Below are 24880 nucleotides of genomic sequence, written 5' to 3'. Positions count from 1 at the left end.
ACAGTACAGGCAAAGGTGTTTTTGCCTCCAAGGAAGGTCATAGCCCTGCATGATCTAGTTCAGATCGTAAGAAGGAAAAATTATCCCTCTGTAAGTCTTTGTATGAGGTTGCTAGGGAAGATGGTGTCCTCGATCAAAGCAGTTCCTTATGCCCAATTCCATGCCAGCCTTTACACAACAACATTCTGTCAGCCTGGAGCAAAAACGATCCAGGCCCTAGATTTTCACATTTCTCTAGTACCGAGGGTACGTCAGAGTCTAGGTTGGTAGCCAGAATTTGGAGAGCGGGAAATCCTCTCTTTCAGTAGTCTGGAAGGTGGTGACTACAGATGCCAGTCTCTCCGGCTGGGGAGCAGTTCTGGAGGAAGCCACTGTCCAAAGGAAATGGTCCTGGTAAGGAGCTTGCCCATCAATATCCTGGAAATCTGAGCGGTTTGTCAGGCATTAAGGTACTGGACTCCAAGACTTTGCGGTTGCCCCGTCAGGGTACAATCCGACAAAGCCAAAGCTGTGGCCTATATCAACCAGCAGGGGGGCACCAAGAGTCAGTCAGCCCAGAAGGAGGTGGGTCACATCCTATCCTGGGTGGAGAAATATGTTCCATGCCTGTTGGTGGTTTTCATTCCAGGAATAGAGAACTGGCAGGCAGACTTTTTGAGTCGCCAGCAGATGTTTCCAGGGGAATGGTCCTTACATCCCGAGATCTTTGCATTAATTTGTCAACGATAGGGGGGTCCTGGACATAAATCTGTTGGCATCCAGATTCCATAATAAGTTGGACAAATTTGTGTCCAGGACCAGGGATCCGCTCGCAGCCAGAGTGGATGCCTTGGTGACTCCCTGCGAGCAGTTTTCCCTGATCTATGCCTTTGCCCTGGTTCGGCTGTTGCCACGACTTCTGCGCAGGATTCAGGAAGAAGGGGAAACCAGTAATCCTGGTGGCTTCAGCTTGGCCCAGGAGTATTTGGTACGTGCAAATTCTAAGGTTGGTGGTGGGAAGGCCATGGGTTCTCCCACTGCGTGCAGATCTGCTCTTTTTAAGGGTCCGATATTCCACCCTGCTTTACAATCTCTAAATTTGACGGTTTGGCTATTGAAGCCTGGATTTTGAGGGAGCAGGGTATATCCAGTCCTGCAGTCTCCAAACGCTAGGAAACGAGTCTCTAGGGGCATTTATTACAGAGTCTGGAAGTCTTACATTTCCTGGTGTGAGGCCAGAAAGTGGCATCACCGTAAATATATTATTGGGAGAATTCTAGCCTTTTTGCAAGTAGGGGTTGATGTGAAGCTAGCCTTAGGCACTATTAAAGGTAAAATTTCAGCCTTGTCAGTCTTTTTTCAAAGACAGATTGCTTCGCATTCCTTGGACCGAGCCTTTATATAAGGGGTGCTAAGTATGCTTCTGCCAGTTAGGCCACCGTTGTGTCCTTGGGATTTAAATTGGGTTTGGGTTTGGAGGTTCTACAGAAACAGCCTTTTGAGCCCATTTGGCATATTCCTCTGGTTCTTTTGACCAGAAAGTTAGTCTTTTTGGTTGCAGTAACTTCAGCTAGAAGAGTATCAGAGTTAGCGACTCTTTCTTGTAAGGAGCCATTTTTGATCATGATAGAGTGATTCTACGTCCACACCCAGGGTTTTTGGTGGTGTCCGCTTTTCATTTGAATCAGGACATTATACTGCCTTCCTTCTTTCCAAATCCTCAAACAGCAGAGGAAAAGTTGTTACATTCTCTCAATGTAGTACATGCATGAAAGGTTTATTTGAAGATGTCAGCTTGGCTTCGGAAGATCAACCTTTTGTTCATGCTGCCAGAAGGGCCCAGGAAAAGGCAGGCAGCATCTAAGCCTACAATTTCTCAGTGGATTTGCCAGGTCATTATCCAGGCATATGGTTTAAAGGGGAAGGTTCCACCTTTTGCGGTAAAGGCACACTCTACCAGAAGAGTAGGTGCTTCTTGGGCAGTTCGCCATCAAGCCTCTATGGCTCAGATTTGCAGGGCCGCTTGGTCTTCAGTACATACGTTCACTTGATTCTATCAGGTGGATGTTAGGACCCGGGAGGATTCTGCATTTGGCCGCTGTATGGGAAGGGTTATATAGAGTGGTACTTTCTGTCTTTTTGGTTGCCAGTGTCCTTTCACCAATAGGTGGCATATAACCCAGATGGTAATTATTATGGCTGCTCTATGTCCCGTGATGTACTCCAAGAAAAGGATTTTACAGGTAAGCTGTAGTAAAAATCCAATTATTCAGAATAGATTTAATCGGGAAAATACAGAAATAACCACACAGTACAAATAGACGTGCAGTTCACAGGACAAATAGTTCTGCAATTTTTCTTCATAAATACACCCCTTATTATCCTTGGGTGGCTATGTTTTCCTTCACTGAATCTATGGAGGGAGCCATAATTGCCACCCAGGCTGGACTCAAACATGTCTGCCTTTGTTGATCCCCTTTACATGGAGGATGAGGAGATTAGTAGTTTACAGAACGAAGATAAGATTATTTTATGCTTCCAGTTCAACTCACACAAAGTGAAAAGGACACAGCATTTCTGGCAAAAACAACGGGTTTTTACTTTACTTGAAAATTTTCTTAGCCTGAAAAAATACAAACCTGAGTACAGGTAAGCTGAAACATATTACATTTATGTTATTAGGTCATCCCTCAAGATTAGCTTTCTTCACATTATCAGAAAGATTGTACATGAATAAATAATACCTATTTTGGTACCAAGCTTTTTTGTGTCTTCCATTGTTATCAGCCAATATTGATTGCTTTTGAACAATGAATGTTCAGTTGTCTTATGTTGGGACTTATTTATATGCAATATTGCAAAAGAAAGCAGCAATCGAGGCCAATGCAACAAATAAAGTAAAAACACATTTCCTAGCAATGACCTGTAAATACAATTGAAGAGTAACCTTTTGTCACATTTTGGGTATCAAAGTTTGCTGCCATCTGACAGAGCATGTGCAAATTTAAGACTGGGTATTTATTTACTGTACGCAACCTCATCTTTCATATTTTACAAAAAAATGGGTAATACAGAATAGGTTTTTTTGTGCCATAAAATTAACTTTAGTGTATTTTTAACAGGAAATAGGTTTGATAAAAATATGCCCTAATATCACGTGGCATACAAAACAGCAAATACCACTATTTTATTCTCCAGGGTCTCTGCTTTTGGAAGATATAGTATATAATGTTTAGGGGTTTTCAGTAATCATCAGGCATAAAATGTGCATTTTAACACGTTTCTGACCGCCCGCCCGCCGCAGTCAGGCTGGCTGTCCTGCGCGAACCGACGTAGCTCTATGTCGTTTGCGCAGGGTGCTAGGGAGTTCCCGCCCCCCAGTAGGCATCGGGGATGCCAAAGCACGGGACCAGCGGCACCGATTGCCGCCGGCCACTCGCAATCGCTCCCCCCCGGCCACTCACAATCGCTCCCCGCTGAGAGAGAAGGATGGTCAGCTATTGTAAACACAGCTGACCATTCTTCTCTCTGAAATGATCACAGAGCGCCTGTGATCCTTCTATATAGGATCACAGGTCTCTATGATCATTTCCCAAGTCCAACCCCCCCACAGTTAGTAAACACTCCCCTAGGCTCACACCTAACCCTTTGATCATCCCTAGGTTAACCCCTTCCCTGCCAATGTCATTACAGTAACAATGCATATTTTTTGCACTGATTATTGTAGTAATGTCACTGGTCCCCCCAAAAGTGTAAAAAATGTCAGTTAGGGGTTCAATCTGTCCACCGCAATGTCGCAGTCCCGCTAAAAAAAAATCACAGATCGCCGCCAATACCAGTAAAAATAAATAAATAAATAAAAATGACATAAATCTTTCTCCTAGTTTGTAGACACGATAACTTTTGCGCAAACCAATCAAAATACGCTTATTGCTATTTTTTTTTTACCAAAAATATGTAGCAGAATACAAATTGGCCTAAAAAGGATGAAAACATTTGATTTTTAATCTTTTTTTTTGGGAATGTTATACAGCAGAATGCGAAAAATATTGTTTTTTTTTTTTTTTTTCTTAGACATTTCGGTCTTATTTTTTTATTTAAAGCACAAAAAATAGAAATCACACAGGTGACCAAATACCACTAAAAGAAGGCTCTATTTTTGGGAAAAAAAGGCATAAATTTTAATTCAGTACAGCGTCGCATGACCGCGCAATTGTCTGCTAAAAATAATACAGTGCCGAGTCGCAAAAAATGGCCTGGTCTTTAACCACTTAAGCCCCAGAAGATTTTACCCCCTTCCTGACCAGGGGGTATTTTGCGATTCGGCACTGCGTGACTTTAACGGACAATTGCGCGGTCGTGCGACGCTGTACCTAAACGAATTTGGCGTCCTTTTTTTCCCATAAACAGAGCTTTCTTTTGGTGGTATTTGATCACCTGTGCGATTTTTTGATCACGCGCTATAAACAAAAAAAGAGCGTCAATTTTGCAAAAATAGCAATATTTTTCACATTTTTTTATATGAAATTCCCCCCCAAAAAAATGTAAAAATCAAAATTTTTTAACATTTTCGGCCAATTTGTTTTATGCTACCTATGTTTGGTAAAAAAAATCGCAAAAAGCGTATTTTGATTGGTTTGCGCAAAAGTTATCGCGTTTACTAACAAAGGGAAAGATTTTTGTCATTTTTGTTGTTTTTTTTTTTGTAACGCGTAATGGCGGCGATCTGCGTTTTTTTTGCCGTACTGCGACATTGCGGCGGACAGATCGGACCCTTGACTGACATTTTTGACACTTTTGGGGTTACCAGTGACATTTCTACAGTAATCAGTGCTATACATATGCACTGTTACTGTAAAAATACACTGGTAGTGAAGGGGTTAACTTTATTTGAGAGGGAGGGGCTGTGTGTGTCCCTAGGGGCGTGCTTTCTACTGTGATTGGCTGTGGCTTCAGATGTATGAAGAGTGATCGACGGTTCTACATAGTAGAACCGTATGACCATCCTTCATGCACCGGGGAGAATGACAGGCAGCTTGTTTACACAAGCCGCCTGACTTTCTCCCTCTCCCCCGCCGATCGCCGAGTGACCGGCGGACATCGGGGTCCACCGGTCACACGCGCGGGGGGTGCGTGACCGCGCGGGAGCGCGCCTCCGGGGGCGTACGCTCGCTCCCTAGACCCTCACAGGCTAGCGACGTAGACCTACGTCGCTTTGCCTGTGAGGGGCTGACTGCCGACGTAGATCTGCGTTAGGCAGTCGGCAAGTGGTTAAGGGGGCAAATCCTTCCGGTCCAGAAGTGGTTAACTTGAAAAAATTCAAAAATGGCTTCGGTAGCGAACTGGTTAAAGCACAGCTGAATGGAAATATTTTTTATTTAGTTATGGATATAGTGGAGAGGGATTATAATGTCTGTCAGGGTTTTATGGCTTTCTGTGCCCCCATTAAGGAGATTCACCCTCTCTATTTGTCATGTTTACTGTTATCCACGAGAGTGAAAGAAAATCCAACTTTTAGGCTGTCACCACAAAAAGAAAGAGTAGATATGATCCAATGAAGATACTAGCTCTGGTGACAACCATAGATTTCCTAGCTTTGGGGGAATTTCCTTTCACTTCCTGTTTTGGCTATGGGGCAGGAATTGAATGGCAATCTCCCCAATGGCAAACAGTGAGCAAAAAAAAGAAAGCTTCCCTTACGCTATTCAAGATGAAAACAAATAAAAAAATAACTAATTTTTGCCTTTAGTTCTTCTTTAAAGTGGTATTAAACCCAAAAGCAAACATTTAGCCTGGGTTCACATACATACGAATTGGATGCGTTTTAAACCGCATCCAATTCGCATTACATGCAAATGTGACCGCCTCTCAAAGGAGGCGGTTCACACATGTACGGGGTTGGCTGCAGTGTGGTTCAAAAAAAGTAAAGTACATATTCCCATCGCACACCTTCCTGGATATAGGCACATATATATTGGGTGCTGAAGCGATCACCAGCTGGACACTGGATCTATCACAAGTACATACATATTCGCCAACACACCATGGATCTTGCAAAAGCAGTCCAAAAGCTTTATTGCAAAAAGGATCACATCAGAAACAGTGCAACATTTCGGAACCACGCAGGACCCCTTTGTCAGGCATGCCTGGTGATGGGGTCCTGCATGGCTCCGAAACGTTGCACTGTTTCTGATGTGATCCTTTTTGCAATAAAGCTTTTGGACTTCTTTTGCAAGATCCATGGTTCAAAAAAGGTCCTGTGCATTTTTGGGTCCGGTTCAGGTGCGAATTCAAGCAAAAATTCGCACCTGATCCGGTGAACAGAAGCGAACAGTACCCTGGCTGGACTGCAAACCACAGCCGGACATATGTGAGCCCAGCCTTATTATACTGCAGCTTACCAATTGTTAGACACAATAGCTGCTCTACTTTACTTTCTTTCTTTTTACCTTGGGGTCCTGTCAGTATGTCTGTTGTTATTTCAAAAGTGCAAGCGATCTTGAAGTTGTAGCGGCTAGAGGGTTGGGACAAACCATTTATCACTCACAGAGGTGCTTACATTGATCAGATTTGATTTATGTAAAATCTTTATTACAAAAGGAAAAAAAAAAAAAAACCTTTTTGCTGTAACTGTTTATAAAGTATTAGCTGGAGTTCGTTTTAGTTTGTGTGTTTATATCTGTTAGTACATTTATCACTCCCCTCCCTCCAGACTGACATCACTGCTGTACAAAGGTGTTTCCGTTGCCCGTTTTTTCCCCAGAGTGAAGGTACCCAAGGACAAGAAGTGTATTACTGGCCAGATCACTAGCTGAAAACAGAGGGAAATGTAATATAGCCACTTTATCTTATGATTTAGTAAAGTAAGCTGCAATATATTACACTTTTGGTTTGGGGTTTAATATCACTTTAGGCAACATGACTGTTTTTCTTTGCAATAGATTTTGTATCATATAACCATGAAGCAAAAACACTAATCCTTCAAAGCATGAGAATGTGAGAATGGTAATGAGACAGTGTTGGTGTACTCTACTTGTATCAGCCTATCAATCTCAATCATTTTGTAATCCAATGGAAGGTAGAAAGGCTGCCACATATGAATCCAAGTACCTGAATGCTGCCATGCAGGTGTCCTTATACTCCTGAAGTTTCACACACACCATGTTCATAAACTGATCTGAGTAAGCACTCAAGTCTCGCATAAGATTCATTAGATCTTGAATGGTCTTCTCCACAATGACGGTACTCTGCAAGACAAAATTAAACAATGGGTTAGGGCAACCAAAAAAAGTGTTTGGGATCAACGTTAACCAGCAGTATTAGAGATGAAGACCAGTAATGGTGCCTATTTTGTTATGACTGTGTTCTATTGGTTGTTACTGTGTTATGACATTTCTAAATATTAGGAATTATGGTATGTGTACTATACTGTACAAAAAAATTCAGGTTTCCCAAAGGCATCACTGCAATTCTTTGAATTCACAAGATTCTCTTAAACCCTATTATATCTCATTCTAACGTCTTTCAATATAATTGATTCTTCTTTCTGCTTGTGAGTTATGTGTTCACTTGTCCAATAATTCTATCACTCTGGCTGACAAACATCATACTTACATCCATAAATTTCCACCTAACCTGTCAAGAAATTGCATTAAGCCTTCCCAGTACATCTTTTATCCTTCATGAATACAGTACATAGAATGCCTTTTTTATATGTGAGAAATGTTTGGCTGAAGAAAGCAGTTCCTTGGGGAAGATGTTTTTGTATGACAGTAGGTTGGAAGCATGTGAATGATACAGAAAACTAGAAATATTAAGCCAGTTTGATGGAATTGTAGATACATCTATGAAGATGATGCTAAGCAACCTGTAGGAATAAAAACACATATGCAATACAGATTTATAGCAAATTCAACACTGTAGGCCAAGGCAATGAGGTCATCAACTATGTAAACAGCATTATTAACACTCTTCCTTTATGCATGCACAGGTTTTCATGTGTTCTCCATGTGCTTATTGGAAATGTTAACATCTGTCTTTTGCCACTGGTGAACTGCAGATATGGCTGTCTATACTTGTCTTCTGCTATCCACAGCACTGCATAAGTTTAGCTGGCTATACAAGAATTTTGCTAGAAAATTTTCATTTTTTGAAACATTAAAATGATTTTTTAATAGTTAACCACTTCAGATTCGGAAGGATTAACTCCCCTTCCTAACCAGGCCATTTTTTGCGATATGATACTGCATTACTTTAACTGACAATTGTGTGATCGTGCGACACTGTACTCACATAAAAATAAAATAAATAAAAGTTTACCCAAATAAAATTTTTGTCCACCCCCCCCCCCACAGAGTTTTCTTTTGGTGGTATTTGATCACCTCTGCAGTTTTTTATTTTTTGCGCTATAAACAAAAAAGGCAGAATTTTGAAAAAAATAAATATATATTTTTTTACTTTCTGCTATACATAACCCCCCCCAAAAAAAAATAATTATATATATATATATATATATATATATATATATATATATATATATATATATATATAAACAAATTTCCTCATCAATAAAGGCCAATATGTATCCTGCTACGTTTTTGGAAAAAAAATGTTGTAGCGTCTACAAACTATGAGATATTTTATTTATTTATTTTTGCTAGTAATGACGGCGATCAGCGACTTATAGCGGGACCGTGATTTTGTGGTGGACAAATAGGACACCTACCTGATACTTTTTGGGGACCAGTGACACCAATACAGTGATCAGTGCTAAAAAAAAAAAATAGGATTTTTTACTTATCGTAAAATCCATTTCTCTGATGTTCATTGACGGACACAGCTCCTGATCTTCTTAACCATTGGGTTACACTACCCCCTACAGGAGTAGGACACTAGGCATAAAAAATGGGCAGTCCCAGGGGGTATACTCCCTCTGCTATTGGTACTTAATTTAGTTACAAGCAGTGTCAGAATTATTACAACTCCACAGAGGGGTTGGTGCTGTGTCCATCAATGAACACCAGAGAAATGGATTTAACGGTAAATCAAAAATTCAATTTCCTCTTTCCTTCATTGACGGACACAGCTCCTGATATTCTTAACCATTGGGAAGTCCCAAAGCAGTGTTAAACATGAGGGGTGGGAACAACGAAAAAGAAACTCCAAAGGCTTACTATAGTCAACCAGGTAAACAGGAGCTAAACCAAATCAAATGGAGCCCACCTGAAAACAACACTACACCCTCAAAGAGGACCAGATCCTCTAAACAGCAGCCTGCAAAACTTTGTGCCCAAAGGAAGCATCCTCAGATGCCAACACATCCACTTTACATAACTTTGTGAAAGTGTGCACTGACAACCAGGATGGGCCATGACAGGGAAATGAGGAACCTGACCCTTGATGGAATAGGCCTGAATCACCGTCTGTCTGATCCATCTGGAAATGGTCGCAGAGGAAGCGGATAACCCTTTCTGAGGCCCATCCATGAGCAAAAATATGGAGTCTGATTTCTTAACAGACTCAGTAGCTGCCAGGTACATCCTAATCGCCTGGACCACATCCAAGACATGAAAAGCAATTTTGTTCAGATATTTAGGCCTGGGACACAGGGAAGGCAACACAATGTCTTAATTTAAATGAAAATCAGAGACAAACTTTGGAAGGAATGACAGATAGGGGCGAAGAACCACCTTATCTCTGTAAACCACTAAGTAAGGTGAATGAAAGGATAATGCTGCCAATTCCGACACCCTGTGCGCAGAGGTGACAGCCCCCAAAAAGGCCATCTTCTGGGACAGAGTAAGCTTCTTAAAGGGAGGCTTCCGGAGGACTGAGAGCACCAAATTTAGGTCCCAAGGCGGTAACCGAGACCGCACTGGAGGAGCCAAGTGCCGAATTTCCTGAAGAAAAGTACGCACCAGGGAGTGTGTGGCCAAGGACTGTTGAAAGAAGACCGCTAAGGCCAACACCTGTCCCTTGATAGTAGTCAAGGCCAGTTTCTGCTCAACCCCCCGTTGAAAGAAAGTCAAGATTCGAGGCACCAAAAAAGAATGAGGATGAACCCCAAGAGACTCACACCACACAATGTACATCTTCCACGTACAATGATAGATTTTCCTAAAAGTAGATTGCCTAGCTTTTAACAGTGTTGGAATCACCGACTCAGACAAACCTCTATCCATCGGCACCTGGCGTTCAACAGCCAAGCCGTCAAAGCAAGCGACTGTAAAGCAGGATGGAAGATTGGTCTTTGGGACAGCAGATCCTCCCTGAGAGGAAGCTTCCATGGAACATCTGCGACCAGCCACAGCAGATCGATGAGGCCATTCCGAGGCCACTAAGATGACCGGAATCCCTTCTGCCTTGATCCTGTGTAGAAGACTTGGCAGAAGCTTGAGGGGAGAAAATGCATAAATCAGATGATACTGACCCCCACGGGGCCACAAGAGCGTCTGTGGTGTCCGCCAGAGGATCCTGTGACCAAGAAACAAACCTCTGCACCTTTCTGTCGAGCCGGGACACCAACAGATCCACCTCGGGAATGCCCCACCGGAGACACAACTGATGAAACATTTCTGGATGAAGGGACCACTCCCCTTGGTCCAACACCTTCCGACTGAGGTAATCCGCCTGCCAGTTTTCCACCCCCGGAATATGTTACGCGGAGTGGGCTGGAACAAACCATTCTGCCCTTCTTAGAATGCCGGCTACTTCCAGAACCACCAAGACACTTTTTTGTGCCCACCTGGTGATTGACATAAGTCACGGCCGTGGCACTGTCTGATTGAATGTGCACTGGACATCCCTGACAATGATCCGTTTAATGTTCCAGGCACAGTCTGATTCCCCTGAGTTCCAAGACATTGAACAGTAGCCTGGACTCTTCCAGTGTCCAGATTCCCTGAGCAGAATTTTTGCTGAGGATGCCTTCCAGCCAGACAGGCTGGCATCCGTGGTGACCCCTGTCCAATTCAAGTGGAGGAAGGATTTGCCCAGCCATAGTGCCGGAGAACAAACCACCATATCAGGGACTCTTTCATTCCCTGACTCAGCCTGATCTGATTGTCCAGAGACTGCAGAGTCTTGACCAATTTGGCCAGAATCTCCCTTTGCAGGGACCTTGTATGGAAGTGTAAAAATGGAACCGCCTCAAAGGAAGACACCATCAGGCCCAGCACCAGCATGCAAGTCCAGAGGGATGAACATCTGCTGGACAGCAGGAGACGAATCGCAGAACCTGCAGTTTCTGGAGTTTGTCCAGGGGAAGGAGCACTGGCTAAGGCGGAGTCCAGAGTCAGACCCAGATAGTCCAGCTTTATGGACAGAACCAGAGCAGATTTCTGAAAATTCAAAATCCAGCTGAACTCCCTCAGAGTTCGTATAGCGATTTCCAGGTTTTCCACCAGAGCAGTAGGAGACTCTGCTCGCATTAGGAGGTCATCCAAGTAGCCCAGTACCGCGATTCCCAGTTGGCGTAACAATACTAGCACCGGGGCTAACACTTTTTTGAAGACCCGAGGAGCAGAGGCGAGACCAAAAGGTAACACCACAAACTGATAATGCTCCTCTCCCACGGCAAAGCGTAGGAAGCGCTGGTGACTGGCGCATATTGGAATGTAAAGGTAAGCATCCTTGATGTCAATAGAGGCCTCCCCCTGATGCAGTGATGCCACCATTGCGCAAATGTACTCCATTCTGAACTTCTGCACCCGCACAAAGCCGTTCAGCACCTTGAAGTCCAGGATTGGACGCACCTTGCTTTACTTCCTGCGAACTGTAAACAGGTTTGAGTAAAAACCCTAAAAACGTTCCAATGTCGGAACCGGGACAATCACCCCTTGAGGTAACAGGTCTTTCCTGCCCCACACAGACCATGTAAGCGATCTAGGGACAGGCGCAAGTTGGAAGGAAAGAACTTTGCCAGGGGTAAGAGCGAAACTTGATCTTGTACCAGGACTGTATGACTTTGTGGACCCACTCCCTCCAGGTCACAGCGTAAAAGCTTAACCCACTCGGTCAGAGTTTGCGATACCAGTGCAATGGTAAATACTGGCCTCAGTGGCGAACCAGCTAGTCCAGTCCCCCACAGGTGCTCCTGGCTCCTCCTCTTCAGTGGGCGCCCCCATAGAAAGTCACTTTCTAGGGGGGCACTCGTGCAGGCTCACTCCTGAGCCACTGTGTCTGTGTCTATTGACAGTTGTCATCAATTGCTATCAATCTGGCAATCGAGAAGGGGCATCACTGGATCAAGATCAGGCTCAGGTAATTATGGGGTGGCTGAGCACAATAGGTTTTTTTTTTTACCCTAATGCAGAGAATGCATTAAGAAGCATGCATTAAGGTAAGAAAAAACCTTTAGCCTTTACAACCACAATAAATGTTATATCATAATGCCACACAAATACCAAAATCTGGACCAATATAAAGAAAACTGTGAAATCAAAATTCAAAAACTCTTATAAAATAGTCACAGTGCAACTACTGACAAAAGTAAACGTTCAGAAAAGTAAACGTTTACAAATATATAGAGTGAAAGTCTATGAATAATAAATTCCTCCAACATCATGTGTATCCCAGCCTGAGGTCGATCCCTCACCATCACCATAGGTACATGCATCTCTTATCAAATAGTAAGACCTCTTTTCAATGCACTTGTCCCACAATCAAGGGTAAATAGGTGGCCATCAATGGTATGTCAACAACACTCCAAGATATTCAATGTGCCATATAACATAAAAGAAAATAAACAGCACATATTCTAGTACTGAAAAATTATTCAGCTCTATTAAGCAGCTGGTTCAGGAGAAAGAAAGCAGTTCTTGAGGGAAATGATTGTGTATGACAGTAGGTTGCTTCCTGGTTCCCCTGAAGCCCTCACTGGTGACAAAAAACACATAGGGCAGGGCACACAATGTGAAGTCATCATGCATGCACATTGTACGGTGGTATATAATGTGTTTTCTTTTTGCTGCCACTCTGAGTTTTCTGTGCTGCTTATTAAATACATATATTTTTTCAGTACTATACTATGCAAGGTTTATTTTCGTTTGGATAGTGGAGATTTATATGAGCAGCTGTCTATATTTTTCTTTCGAACACATTGGGAATCTGAATAGGTTTTAACATTAGCGCAGAGATCATTTTGGTTAACAAAATTTTACCAGTGAATGAGGTTTTTGTGCAAGAGATTCTATTTATTTCAGAATCTAATCCTTAAAGCAAACAAAATTTTGAAGTTCATGACATTCATCAAGTCTCTTGATGGCATTATTAAATGCAAGGATGAGATTTTTCTTAAGAACATTCATGCCAAAAATCTACTAGTGTATGGCCAGCTTTAGTTTTATGCCCCAAAGTCAAGAAAACGTGTAAATCAATCAAGATGGATAATGACTGTGCATATGTAAGGAAACAAGGCAATTAAATGCAATGGAGCAGCCTAAAGTAAATGTAAGACTTTTTTTATTTTTTTTTATTTGGATAGACTGGTGAGGGGTCTGTCTGACTTTGAATGCTGTCACTGCCCCTGTTAGGAAGATTCACTATATCTAACTTTCCGCATCACAAATTTGATTGGGAATGAAAGTGAGTTGACACTAGACAGTTCACAGTGGGGAACAGGGCAAGGAAACCTGTTCCTGTGACAACAGTCTAAAGCAGGGACCAGCTGAATTTTGTTCTGGGGTGGATTCCTCTGTCACCTTGTTTTGTGTGGCTGGAGGCAGGGGAGGACTGGGCCAGGGGGCAGTGGGGCGATTTCCCCCCCCGGGCCGCTCTGATGCCCCGTAAAAAGGCTGCACCGCTTCTGCTACAGACATGCCTAAATGATTCCTGGTGAAGAGAATCCTTTGCTGCTGACCTACCGAGTACAGGTTGAAGACAAGGACAGAGCGCAGACACCCCCCCCCCCCCCAGCATGGATAGTGTAAATTGTGTCTGAGCAGAGGCCAGTTTAATGCCCAATTTGAGATTCTCTTTCCCCGATCAGCCCCAACCAAGCTGTCCCAGCTCCCCCAACTCCCCCTGCTGGCCAGGTTGGGAACCAGGATTCAGCCAGTGAGTAGAGAGTACCGGGAGCAGAGCTTCAGCCTGGAATGAAGGTCAGAAGGAGCACAGGAGAGTAAGAGGGGGGCCCAGTCACTGCACCATGGGCCTCTGGTTTGTACTTGCCCCCTGGGCTGAAAGTTGCCAGTCTGCCCCTGGCTGGAGGAATTTGTTTTTTTTTTCATTCAGCCTGCTGACTGAATACAAACACCTAAGAGTTAGGTTATTAGGTAGGTGTTTGTTGTATAATTATAGTATTGTACCAACATCCCTGGTCATGATAAAAAAAAAGAAGGGGTTATGTATGGCCATTTTAAGAGGGGATTTCCTTTTTCATATTGAAAATATATCCTATCACAAGGTGTCTGTTTATCAAGCAGCAGAAAATATCCACTGGCGAGTTCTCCGGCATTCTCAGAGGAGATCTCTCTGAGTGCCTGTTCATGAAGCGGTGTAGATTGCTTCCTCTTTTGAGGAGTGAAGCGATCTACAAAAGCTTTGAACAGTGGAGATTGCTGCCTGTTACTATAATCTCATGAGACATAGCGAGATTACAGTATCAGAAATTCACTTATACACTCTAGGTGTCCGTTTATTAAAGCAGAGTTCCACTGGTTTTGTGTTTATTAGAAGTCAGCAGCTACAAAAAAGTGTAGCTGCTGACTTTTAATAAACACACACCTGTCCCACGGTCCAATGATGCGGCCGGCCGGAGCCTCGGTTCTCTTCCTCTTCTCCCCGCGGCGCCGGCATCACTGCTGTGGGCGCCCGGCTGTGAAGCTGCAAGAGCTGCACATCCTGAGTGGATGGGCAATCTTCTGGGACCTGTGACGTGCCCCAGAAGATTGCAGGAAGGGAGCGGGAGAGGAGAACTTCGGCACGAGCCGCCTAGGCAGCCCAAGCAGAAGTGGGAGCGGGTACCTGTCAAAACTAGGTACCCGTTTCCCCCCAAAAAAATGACATGCCAAATGTGGCATATCAGGGGGTCTTAAAGCAGAAGTTCCACTTTTGAGAGGAACTCCGCTTTAAGCAGTGGTAAACTTCCACTGCTTAGTACATGAGCGTTCTCAGAGGAGACGGCCCACAGCATGTTATTACAATTATTAATCCCCCTACACAATATATATATGTACATGCAGGGAGACATGTTTACTGTCTTAGGGGGTCTGATCAAGAAAGAAGAAGTCATTAAATCTTCCTTCTTCCCCCTCAATCCACAATTCTCCACCTCTGAGCTGGTGAATCTGGGAGGAATAATTCTGACAGATTTTACCAGTGAAGTGCTGAGATCGCACCTTCATAAACTGACCGTTTCTGTTTCTATCAATAAATTAGTCTCTGTGTGCAGAGATAATGTTCTCCCCAGATCATCTTTATTTCATAAACTTAATAAATATGATATTAGCGGCGATCCTCGGGATCCTAAGTATACAAGAGAAGGGAAATCTCAGAGACACACGTGGCACTCTATTCAAAATGTAGAAAAAAAAATAGTGATTTAGAAATACTTGAAAGTGGAACTCCAGGCACTTGAGCTCCAAAGCCCTAGCAGTATGCAAGTCTCAGTTATCACTCACTGGCTTTTAAAAACTGGGGATACAAAAGAACCCTCTGATGCACATCAGTAATGAATAGCTCATCTATATTTTTACTTTTTGAGCCATAGCTTTGCCTGTGTACCTAACAAAACACCTGCAATTCTAAAGTAGTCAATTATCCCAACATTCTCTTCTCCCCTAAGACACAAACTGTTCAACTGAAAAGGCGGCAAACAGCATGATGGGTGCATCTCTCTGGAGTATATATTAGGTATTTATTTATTTTTTATAAAAAGGAATTTCAAATAATTACAGAAATTCAAATAGTGGGCGGTTAGTATATTTATGTATGCCTTCACTTTTTGGTTAGAGTTTTACTTTATTACTGCGTGCTGTTGTGAAGAAGATTACTAAAGGCTGAAATCAAGACAGGCTCACTAATACTAATGCCAACAGCATAAAAAATACATTTTAGGATTTAAAATGAACAAATAATTAAATCATACATGGTGTTTTCAAATATGTGCTTGGACTTTGCAGGCTCCAATTATATATATATATATATATATATATATATATATATATATATATATATATATATATATATATATATATATATATATATATAAAAATTATAATAATAATGAAAAATGCACATTTTTTCTGACAGGCATATGTGTTTTTATTATTATTTTCTAAAAGGTGGACGTAGTCTTTAACCCCTACTCCAGCCGGCTCCGGTACGCTTCTCTTTAAAGCTCTGCGGTGGGCAGTCCCTCGGTGTCATCACGTACAGTGATGGGCTTTTAACACCTCATCTCATCGTACAAGAAGGAGGGAGAAGTGTGACTGCGGGTTAAAGAGCCATACAGTGGAGGCAGTACCTGCAGGGACCTGTTGCATGCATCGAGGGAGCCTGCCGGAACAGGGATTCAGGTAAGTATTTCTTCTAAATCCAGTACCCTTAGACTTAATAAGCAGGTAACCCTTGCATCGTGGGGGAAAGGGCAGAGGCACTGAAGGGGTGCAGTTTGCTTATTTACAACAGTTTAGCTTTAAAGCCCAATACTGCATGGGATAATTGCTCGTTTTGTCTAGGGGTAAACACAAACCCTTTACTCGCCTCATTCTTTGATCCTCTGGAAAATGGTGCTCCCCTACACCCAGCGGTGGACTGTTTTTGATGCATTCATGTCCAGACCTGCTCTGTAGGCATGATGATGTTATGAATAGTTCACCGCACAAGACTGCTGGACCGCAAGGGGTCAGAAACCAAAGGCACCGGTCTTACGCTAAGAGAATCATAGGTTTACGTGAGTATAACTCTGCTTTAAGAACCCTTAGACAAAAAAGAGACATTAACACACACAGCACAGCTCCACTGCATGGGAAAAAAACTAATTTGCCTGGAGTTATGCTTTAAATATACAAGATAATCCTTATAGTTAAAAAAGATGGATAAGCCAAAATTAGATCATTACAACCAATTTTGACAACCACATTGCTTCAGCACAATAATGTAAATATTCAGCATTACAGACAATAAACATAGCATTCCTGCAATGCATAATGATTTCCCAGAATGCCAAACACAAAAGTGAAAATACAAATAAAAGCAGCCGCAGTCATTGTAAATGATATCTCAAAGCAATGTTGAGTCTAGCTACAACCTGAAACCAGAAAACAATGCTGAAAGAAGTAGCTTTAATAGAAAAAAACATCATTAAAACCAGTGAATGTTTGACTCAATGTTGCTACATCATACTTGAAACTCGTCTTCCGAGACCCTATACTTATTTAATGATGCCTATGGTTTTGGGAAATATGGGTTACTAAACAATAGGCTTTGTACTGTCATTATTATTATTATTATTATAATACAGGATTTATATAGCGCCAACAGTTTGCGCAGCGCTTTACAATGTGAGGGAAGACAATACAGTTACAATACAATTCAAAACAGGAGGAACTAGAGGGCCCTGCTCGTTAGAGTTTACAATCTAGAAGGGAGGGTCAAGTGAAACAAAAGGCAATAACCGTGGGGGATGGGCTGATGGAGAAAATTTAGGTATATTTGTTAAGTGTGGGTAGGATAGGCTTCTCTGAAAAGGAGGGTTTTCAGAGATCGCCTAAAAGCTAATAGAGTAGGAGATAATCGGACAGATAAGGGTAAGGAGTTCCATAGGATTGGAGAGGCTCTGGAAAAGTCCTGGAGGCAGTCATGGGAGGAGGTGACGAGGGAGCTAGAGAGCAGGAGGTTTTGAGAGGAACCAAGAGAGCGATTAGGTTGGTATTTCGAGACTAGGCTAGTGATGTAGCTAGGGGCTAAGCTGTGGATTGCTTTGTGAGATGTTGTAAGTATTTTGAATTTAATTTGTTGGGTGAGCGGAAGCCAGTGGAGGGCTTGACAGAGAGGAGCAGCGGACACTGAGAGATTAGTAAGGTGGATGAGTCTGGCGGCAGCATTTATGATGGATTGAAGGGGGATAGCCTGTGTAGAGGTATGCCAACGAGAAGGGAATTGCAGTAATCGAGGCGCGAGATGACCAGGGAGTGAACTAAGAGCTTTGTTGTGTCTTTGGTTAGAAAGGGGCGTATTTTGGAGATGTTGCGGAGGCTGAGGCGGCAAGATTTGGACAGTGATTGGATGTGGGGTTTGAAGGAGAGTTCAGAGTCCAGGACAACACCTAAGACCTTGGCATGCGGGGATGGGCTGATAGTAATGCCATCGATATTGACAGAGAAATCAGGGGAAGGGGCACGTGGTGGAGGAAAAATTATGAGCTCGGTTTTGGATGGATTGAGTTTGAGGAAGTGGTGAGACATCCAGACCAATATATCTGATAGTAAATTAGTGATACGTGAGGAGACTGAGGGAGAGAGCTGAGGGGTGGATAGATAGATTTGGGTATCATCAGCGTAGAGATGGTATTGGAAGCCGTGGGAGGCTATAAACTGACCCAGAGGGGAGGTGTAGATTGAAAATAGGTGGGGTCCAAGAACAGAGCCTTGGGGGACCCCAACAGAGAAGGGAAGAGGAGAGGAGGAAGTAGAATTGTACATAACGCTAAAGGTGCGGTTGGATAAGTAGAAAGATAACCAGTGAAGAGTACAGTCACGGAGACCAAAGGCATGGAGTTTTTTGAGGAGGAGGGGATGGTCAACCGTATCAAAGGCAGCAGAAAGGTCCAGAAGTAGGAGTACAGAATAGTGTCCATTGGTTTTGGCCATTAGTAGATCATTTTTCAGTTTGAGGAGAGCAGGTCAGTGGAGTGTTGAGGCCGAAATCCAGACTTAAGGGGATCAAGGAGGCTATTCTCGGCAAGGTGGTCGGTTGTAGACTAGACGTTCGAGGAGTTTGGATGAAAAGGGGAGAAAGGAAATAGGGCGTAGGTTGTTCAGATCGGTTGGGTCCAGTGAGGGCTTTTTAAGTATGGGGCTGACTAGTGCATGTTTTAGAGAGTTGGGGAAGATGCCAGAAGAGAGGGAGAGATTGAAGATGTGGGTTAGAGAGCGTAGAATAGGGCCAGAAGGTGAACGTAGCATTTGCGAGGGAACAGGATCCAGAGGGCAGGTCGTTAATTGGACGTTAGCAAGTAGTTTAGCAACCTCATCTAAAGTGGCGGGGTTGAATCAGGGAAGTAATGATCGCACCTGTGGACATGAAGCATAAGGCACGGAAGGTATATGAACAGCAATGATCTCCTTACGAATTGTATCAATCATCTGTTTGAAGTGGTAGGCAATCTCCTGGGCAGTGAGTGAGTCGGTGGGAGGGGGTAGTGGAGGACGGAGTAGGGAATTAAAGTTAGCGAAGAGTTGCCGGGGGCGTGATGACAGGCTGTTAATGAGAGTGATCAAATAGGTCTGTTTGGCAGTGTGGAGACTGAAACTGTATTTTTGGAGGGCAGATTTATATCGGTTGAAATCCTTCTGAGACCTAGTCTTATGCCATATGCGCTCAAGAGCACGGCTATGCTTTTTCAGACTTCTAGTGTTATCTGTTTGCCATGGTTGAAGGGGTTTGGGCCTGATTTGGTGTGTGGTGAGGGGGGCCAGTGTGTCCAGGGAGGCTAAGAGTGAAGTGTTGTAGACAGAAGTGGCTAGGTTGGTGCAGGACAACTGTCATTGTTTAATATGATTTTAAAAACTTGTACCTGTTTGGAAGGTATTAGTAATACAAGCTGCCACTTCTAAAATATATACCGAAGTATGAAGATAAAGAAAAAAAATACACTTAAAAATATGGTTCTAATTCACAATGCTGCAATTAAGAATTAGAGGGTAACTCCATTACATTCTTCCTATATTTAACAGGTACATAAAATAATTAAATCTTCATAAAAAAATAAACCAGCACGTGTACAGAAACTTGAATTCCTGTACATGTTTGGTAAAAATCCTCCTCCTGTTTTCAGCAGTATTGTCCTTGACCTCAGACAGACATGGTGACACACCTCCAGGGGGTGGGTACATGAACAAGGGTTCAAAGGAAATTAGTTGAACAACACAGAATGGGTATTCTCCATAAAATGCTGGGCTACATATAAAAATGTCCGGGGTTCTATTTTAATTTATAACGATCAGAGCAGCTCTTCAAATCTGAAACATTTAGTTTTTATGCCACAAGCAAATAAGCAACAGATTTTTATGTGCTATCAAACAGCACGTGAACCATCAAGTTAGAAGTGTTGTGAACACAGCAAGAGACAGTTGCCTTGTCTGTGTTTCATTCTCTAGTTACCTATAGTTACTTCCTGGAAAGCTGAGAAGCATTAAATCCCCAGCAAGAGACTAATGAACATTACTCATTCCCACAGTTGTCAGTGACAGGGTCTCTTCAGCAGGGGGCTCCAGTGACCCAAGGTGGCAGCTCTCATTAGGGAAGAGATGCTCATCTATAAATCAACTTGTCAGCATCACAAGAGAGTTCTACTGGTGGCAGCCTGGAAGAGCAGGAATGTTCTGCTCCATGCAGCTTCACCTGTCTGTAGGGAAGGGCTGCAGCTAATCATCCATTATACAATGACATGTTGTGCTGACTCAGCTCCCAATGTCCTCCCACAAGCACATGCTGGGAGATGGAGATTTCTGATTCAGCTGATAAAATTGTTATATCTTCTACACTGCCACAGACCTACTGCATTCCTAATTAGTTCTAATAAAGTTAGTTGGCTCATCAAAGCCTATATTAGAAATTCATTCTCTGCTAAATCACAAAAGCATGATTTATTTTCTAAAACCCAACAGAGCAGCTCACAATACGGAAGCTATATCACAAAAGTTTTGCAACAGATTTAACCCCTGACTATAGGAACTAAACCTGTCTGGAGGGAGCATAAAGGCTGCCAGATATTCTGAAAATACCAGTTCTCCAGCTTTTATACCGCTTATCCACTTTTTTCAGTACTTATGGAGCAAATATGCAGATTACAAGCTGATTTTCATGATCTGTGAGCTTGTTTCAGCTCAGTGACGCAAACCATTGAAAAGACCACTAATGACAGTCTCCATACTTCTCTCTGTGCAACTTTTATTAAAGGAGGCTGTGACGGTGTTCACCATCACTGGAATTTAAGGACAGATGGGTGATGGTTTGGATTGCTTCATATTTGTCAGCAATGTCTCCATGTAAAAATATTGAGATTTGTTCCCATTTGCCATGAGGTCTGTGATTTCTGAGTGCTGTGTGTGTTACATATCTTTCAGTGTCAGAGAGGCTTTCCTTCTGTTGTGTATTGGGAGGGAATGTGGATTGCCCTGTCTCATGCTGAGTGCTGATGACCTCCCATTGTTCCGTGTCTGGCTAGTGTGTACATTGATTGCCCCCTGGGGGCTTCTGTCTCATTACACATAACAGTCCTTCTAATCAAGCTATCGTACCAATCCCTGCTGACTCATTTTCAAGTCCTCATTTGCATGGCTAAGGAGGACCTGAAGGAGAACGGCATGTACTTTGCAATTGACCAATGGGAAAGCGGTTGTTGGGGGCGGGATGTTCCAAATTCTGTATAAAAGTGTGTTGTGTACTTCCAATAAATTGTCTTCCTGTTTGAACTTACATACAGCCTGCCTGGTGTTTGTTCTAATGGATTCCGAACGGCACATAGCTGTAGTTCGGATCCCGGAGCCTTGGTTGACCGAACCATCAGACGTTGCGATCTGCAAGCTGACTCACTAGAAGCAGAGGAGTGTCGGGAGAGAGGAAGCAAGCGAGCAAGGGTCTTACATTGGTTGGCAGCGGTGGGATTTGCTCTCCAGTTACTGGGACACCCCATACCACCACAGTCAATGACCAGCTATGCAGCACGCAGGAGAGCCACGCTGAAAGACTTGGGAGCCGCGGAGGGACCGGTGGGACAAAGAACAAGGCCACCCTGATCAGTGAGCTAGCTGAGATGGATCAGAGGGAGGGTGATGCAGGACCCCGGTCAGTTGAAGACTTGTTTCAGCAACGAGTTCGAGAGCGGTTGGCATTATATGGTGCCATTAGAGACATCCAGCTTCAGGATAAGCGACAAGAGAAAGAACTAGAGCGTCAAGAGAAAGATCGAGAACGGCAAGAGAAAGAACGAGAACAACAAGAGAGGGAACGAGAGCGGCAACATGAGCAGAGAATGTCAGAAATACGGCAATCGGAGAAAACGCCTAAAGATGCAGCGACTTTCCGTAAGTTGCCCTTTTGGGCGTTCAAACTATTTAAGGAAGGAGAGGAGGAAATTGAAGCATTCCTGCAGGACTTTGAGAGACTATGCCAGATACATGAAGTACTGTCCCAATATTGGGTCGTCTTACTGGCGAGTAATAAAACTGGCAGAGGGGCGGATGCATATCGGGCCCTGGAGGACGAGGACACTAAAGACTACAACCGGGTAAAAGAAGCTTTGCTAGCCCGATTTGCCATTACACCCAAAGCCAGCCAGATTAAGTTTCGAGAATCCCGGAAACAAACCAACACAACATACGTGGAGTGGGCACATTGTCTGCAGCAGAACCTTAAGAGATGGTTCCAGGGAAGCCACGCTCATACCATAGAGGACATCACCCAGCTAGTACTATTAGAACAGTTCTTTAACCACACCCCTCCGATACTACGGGATTGGGCGCGAGATAAACAACCACAGACGGTACAGCAAGCGGCTATTCTGGCCGATGAATATCTGGACTCTCGAAGGTCAGGCGAAAACGAGCGCTATCCACTATCTCGGCCCAGTTTACCAGCCTCTAAGCTGACTTCAGTACCTCCGTGGTCTGCCTCTAGACCCCCAGCCCGACCCAACCCTCCTACCGGACCTAAGTGCTATACCTGTAACCGAACTGGTCATCTGCAACGATATTGCCCTAATCAATCCACGAGGTATCGAGAGACTAATCATCCATCCAGACCAGCGGCTCATTGCTACCAGAATGAGCCCAACCATCGAGATGTTCAGGAAGAGTGCGGCAAACTTTTCGAAGCGGATCCTGTCCAAGCTGCTGCCGGAGATAATCGGCAGCACCATCGCCAGGCAGTATGGGTTAATGGGCAGCCGGCCCAGGGACTCCGCGATTGTGGGGCTACGATTACCCTCATCCAGCCTCACATGATTCCCCAGTCAGCCCGGACCGGCCAGACTGTTGCAGTCCGAGTAGCAGGGGGCAAGGTGCTACGTTTATCCACCGCCCAAGTCCTCTTGGATTGGGGCTCAGGGGAGCGACATGTGCGAGCGGGATTACTACGCGAGTTACCCACAGAAGTACTTTTGGGGAACGATTTGGGCCATTTAACTTCCTCGTTTGCCCCAGAGGCCGCAATGGCCATGACCACCAGACGTCAGAGCCAACTCCAAGGCAACTCCACTCCTATGGGGACCCAGGTAAGACCAAATCCTCCTACGTTACCCCGAATTGACAACACCATGTCCTGGGATTCTCCCTCTGACGTTAGGCAAGAGACTCAGAGTGACCCAACTTTAGCTGGTTATCGGGACAGGGCGGGCAAGGATCCAGGTGGGGTGGGGGAAGACAGAATAGAGTGGGAGGGGGGTTTCTGTATCGTTACACTGAGGGAATGGGCACTGGGAAGCGACAGGGCCCCCACAAACAGCTAGTTGTACCCCAGAAGTACAGACGGGAGCTATTGCGACTGGCTCACGACATCCCCTTGGCCAGACATTTAGGGACAGCCAAGACCCGGAGTCGGTTGTCTCATGCTTTCTTCTGGCCCAGATTACATGCTGAGGTGCGAGAAAGTAGGGAAGACAGGGGATCACCCAAAAGCCTCGCATGCAACCCCTGCCAATTATTAGAGAACCCTTTAGCCGTATAGCGGTAGATATTATAGGCCCACTGGCCCGCCCCAGTGGCACCGGGAAGAAGTATATTCTTATGGTGGTGGATTACGCCACCCGCTACCCAGAGGCCATTCCCTTATCCAATATCCAGGCGGATACAGTAGCAGATGCCTTACTGCGGGTATTCACTATGGTAGGGTTTCCCCAGGAGATATTGTCCGATCAGGGTACCCAGTTTACAGCTGAGCTGACGCAGCAGCTCTGGCGTCTCTGTGGGATTAAACCCATCCAGAGCACCCCCTACCAACCTCAGACTAATGGGCTGTGTGAGAGATTTAACGGGACCCTGAAGCAGCTGCTTCGGGCCTTCGTAGAGAGTAGGAAGGATTGGGAGAAATACCTCCCCCATCTACTGTTTGCATATAGAGAGGTACCCCAAGAGTCCACAGGGTTTTCCCCATTTGAGCTGTTATATGGGCGAAGGGTTAGGGGACCCTTAGACTTAGCAAGGGCCCAGTGGGAGGGGGCAGAGGATCCGGAAGGCCTCCCCATCCTTAGTTATGTCTTGAAACTCAGGGAGCGACTGCGGGACCTTACTGAGCTAGTCCATGAGAATATGCAAATCGGCCCAGAGTCAGCAGAAGGTTTGGTATGATTGGTCTGCGCGGAATCACACCTTTTATATCGGACAGAAAGTCCTGGTACTAAAACCCCTGAAGCAAAATAAATTACAGGCCTCCTGGCAGGGCCCCTATCAGGTGGTAAAACAGCTGTGCGATACCACCTACGTGGTTGCCAGCTGTGCAGACACAAACGTTAAGTGGACGTTCCACATTAATATGATGAAGGCCTTCAATAAGAGGGCTGAGGCAGTAGCCGCCATATGCGCTCCGGCCACCGGGGACTCTGAATATCTACCGATGCTGGAGCTTCCCGAAATCAATAACTGTTCCAGGGGGTGGAGGATATACGGCTAGGAGATAGATTAGGATCCCAAGAATGAGAACAGGCCAGAGAATTACTCCAGGACCGACAGGAGATGTTCTC

The 24880-nt window shown here is 44.2% G+C and overlaps 1 protein-coding gene across 1 annotated transcript in view; it reads right to left on the bottom strand.

Annotated features, from left to right (window-relative positions):
- The window catches only part of EXOC4 (exocyst complex component 4), an 809165-nt gene that overhangs the window by 205221 nt on the left and 579064 nt on the right, over window positions 1–24880 (bottom strand). Inside the window, exon 12 of the mRNA XM_082254329.1 lies at window positions 7090–7226. Coding sequence (XP_082110455.1) covers window positions 7090–7226 — 137 coding nt within the window. The remainder of the gene's footprint in view (window positions 1–7089; window positions 7227–24880) is intronic.

Source organism: Pelophylax lessonae (assembly GCF_965119305.1).
Source record: "Pelophylax lessonae genome assembly, chromosome: 4".
NCBI classification, from domain to species: Eukaryota; Metazoa; Chordata; class Amphibia; order Anura; family Ranidae; genus Pelophylax; species Pelophylax lessonae.
Note: the sequence above shows the minus strand (reverse complement) of the source record. Positions and strands in the feature narration are given on the sequence as shown.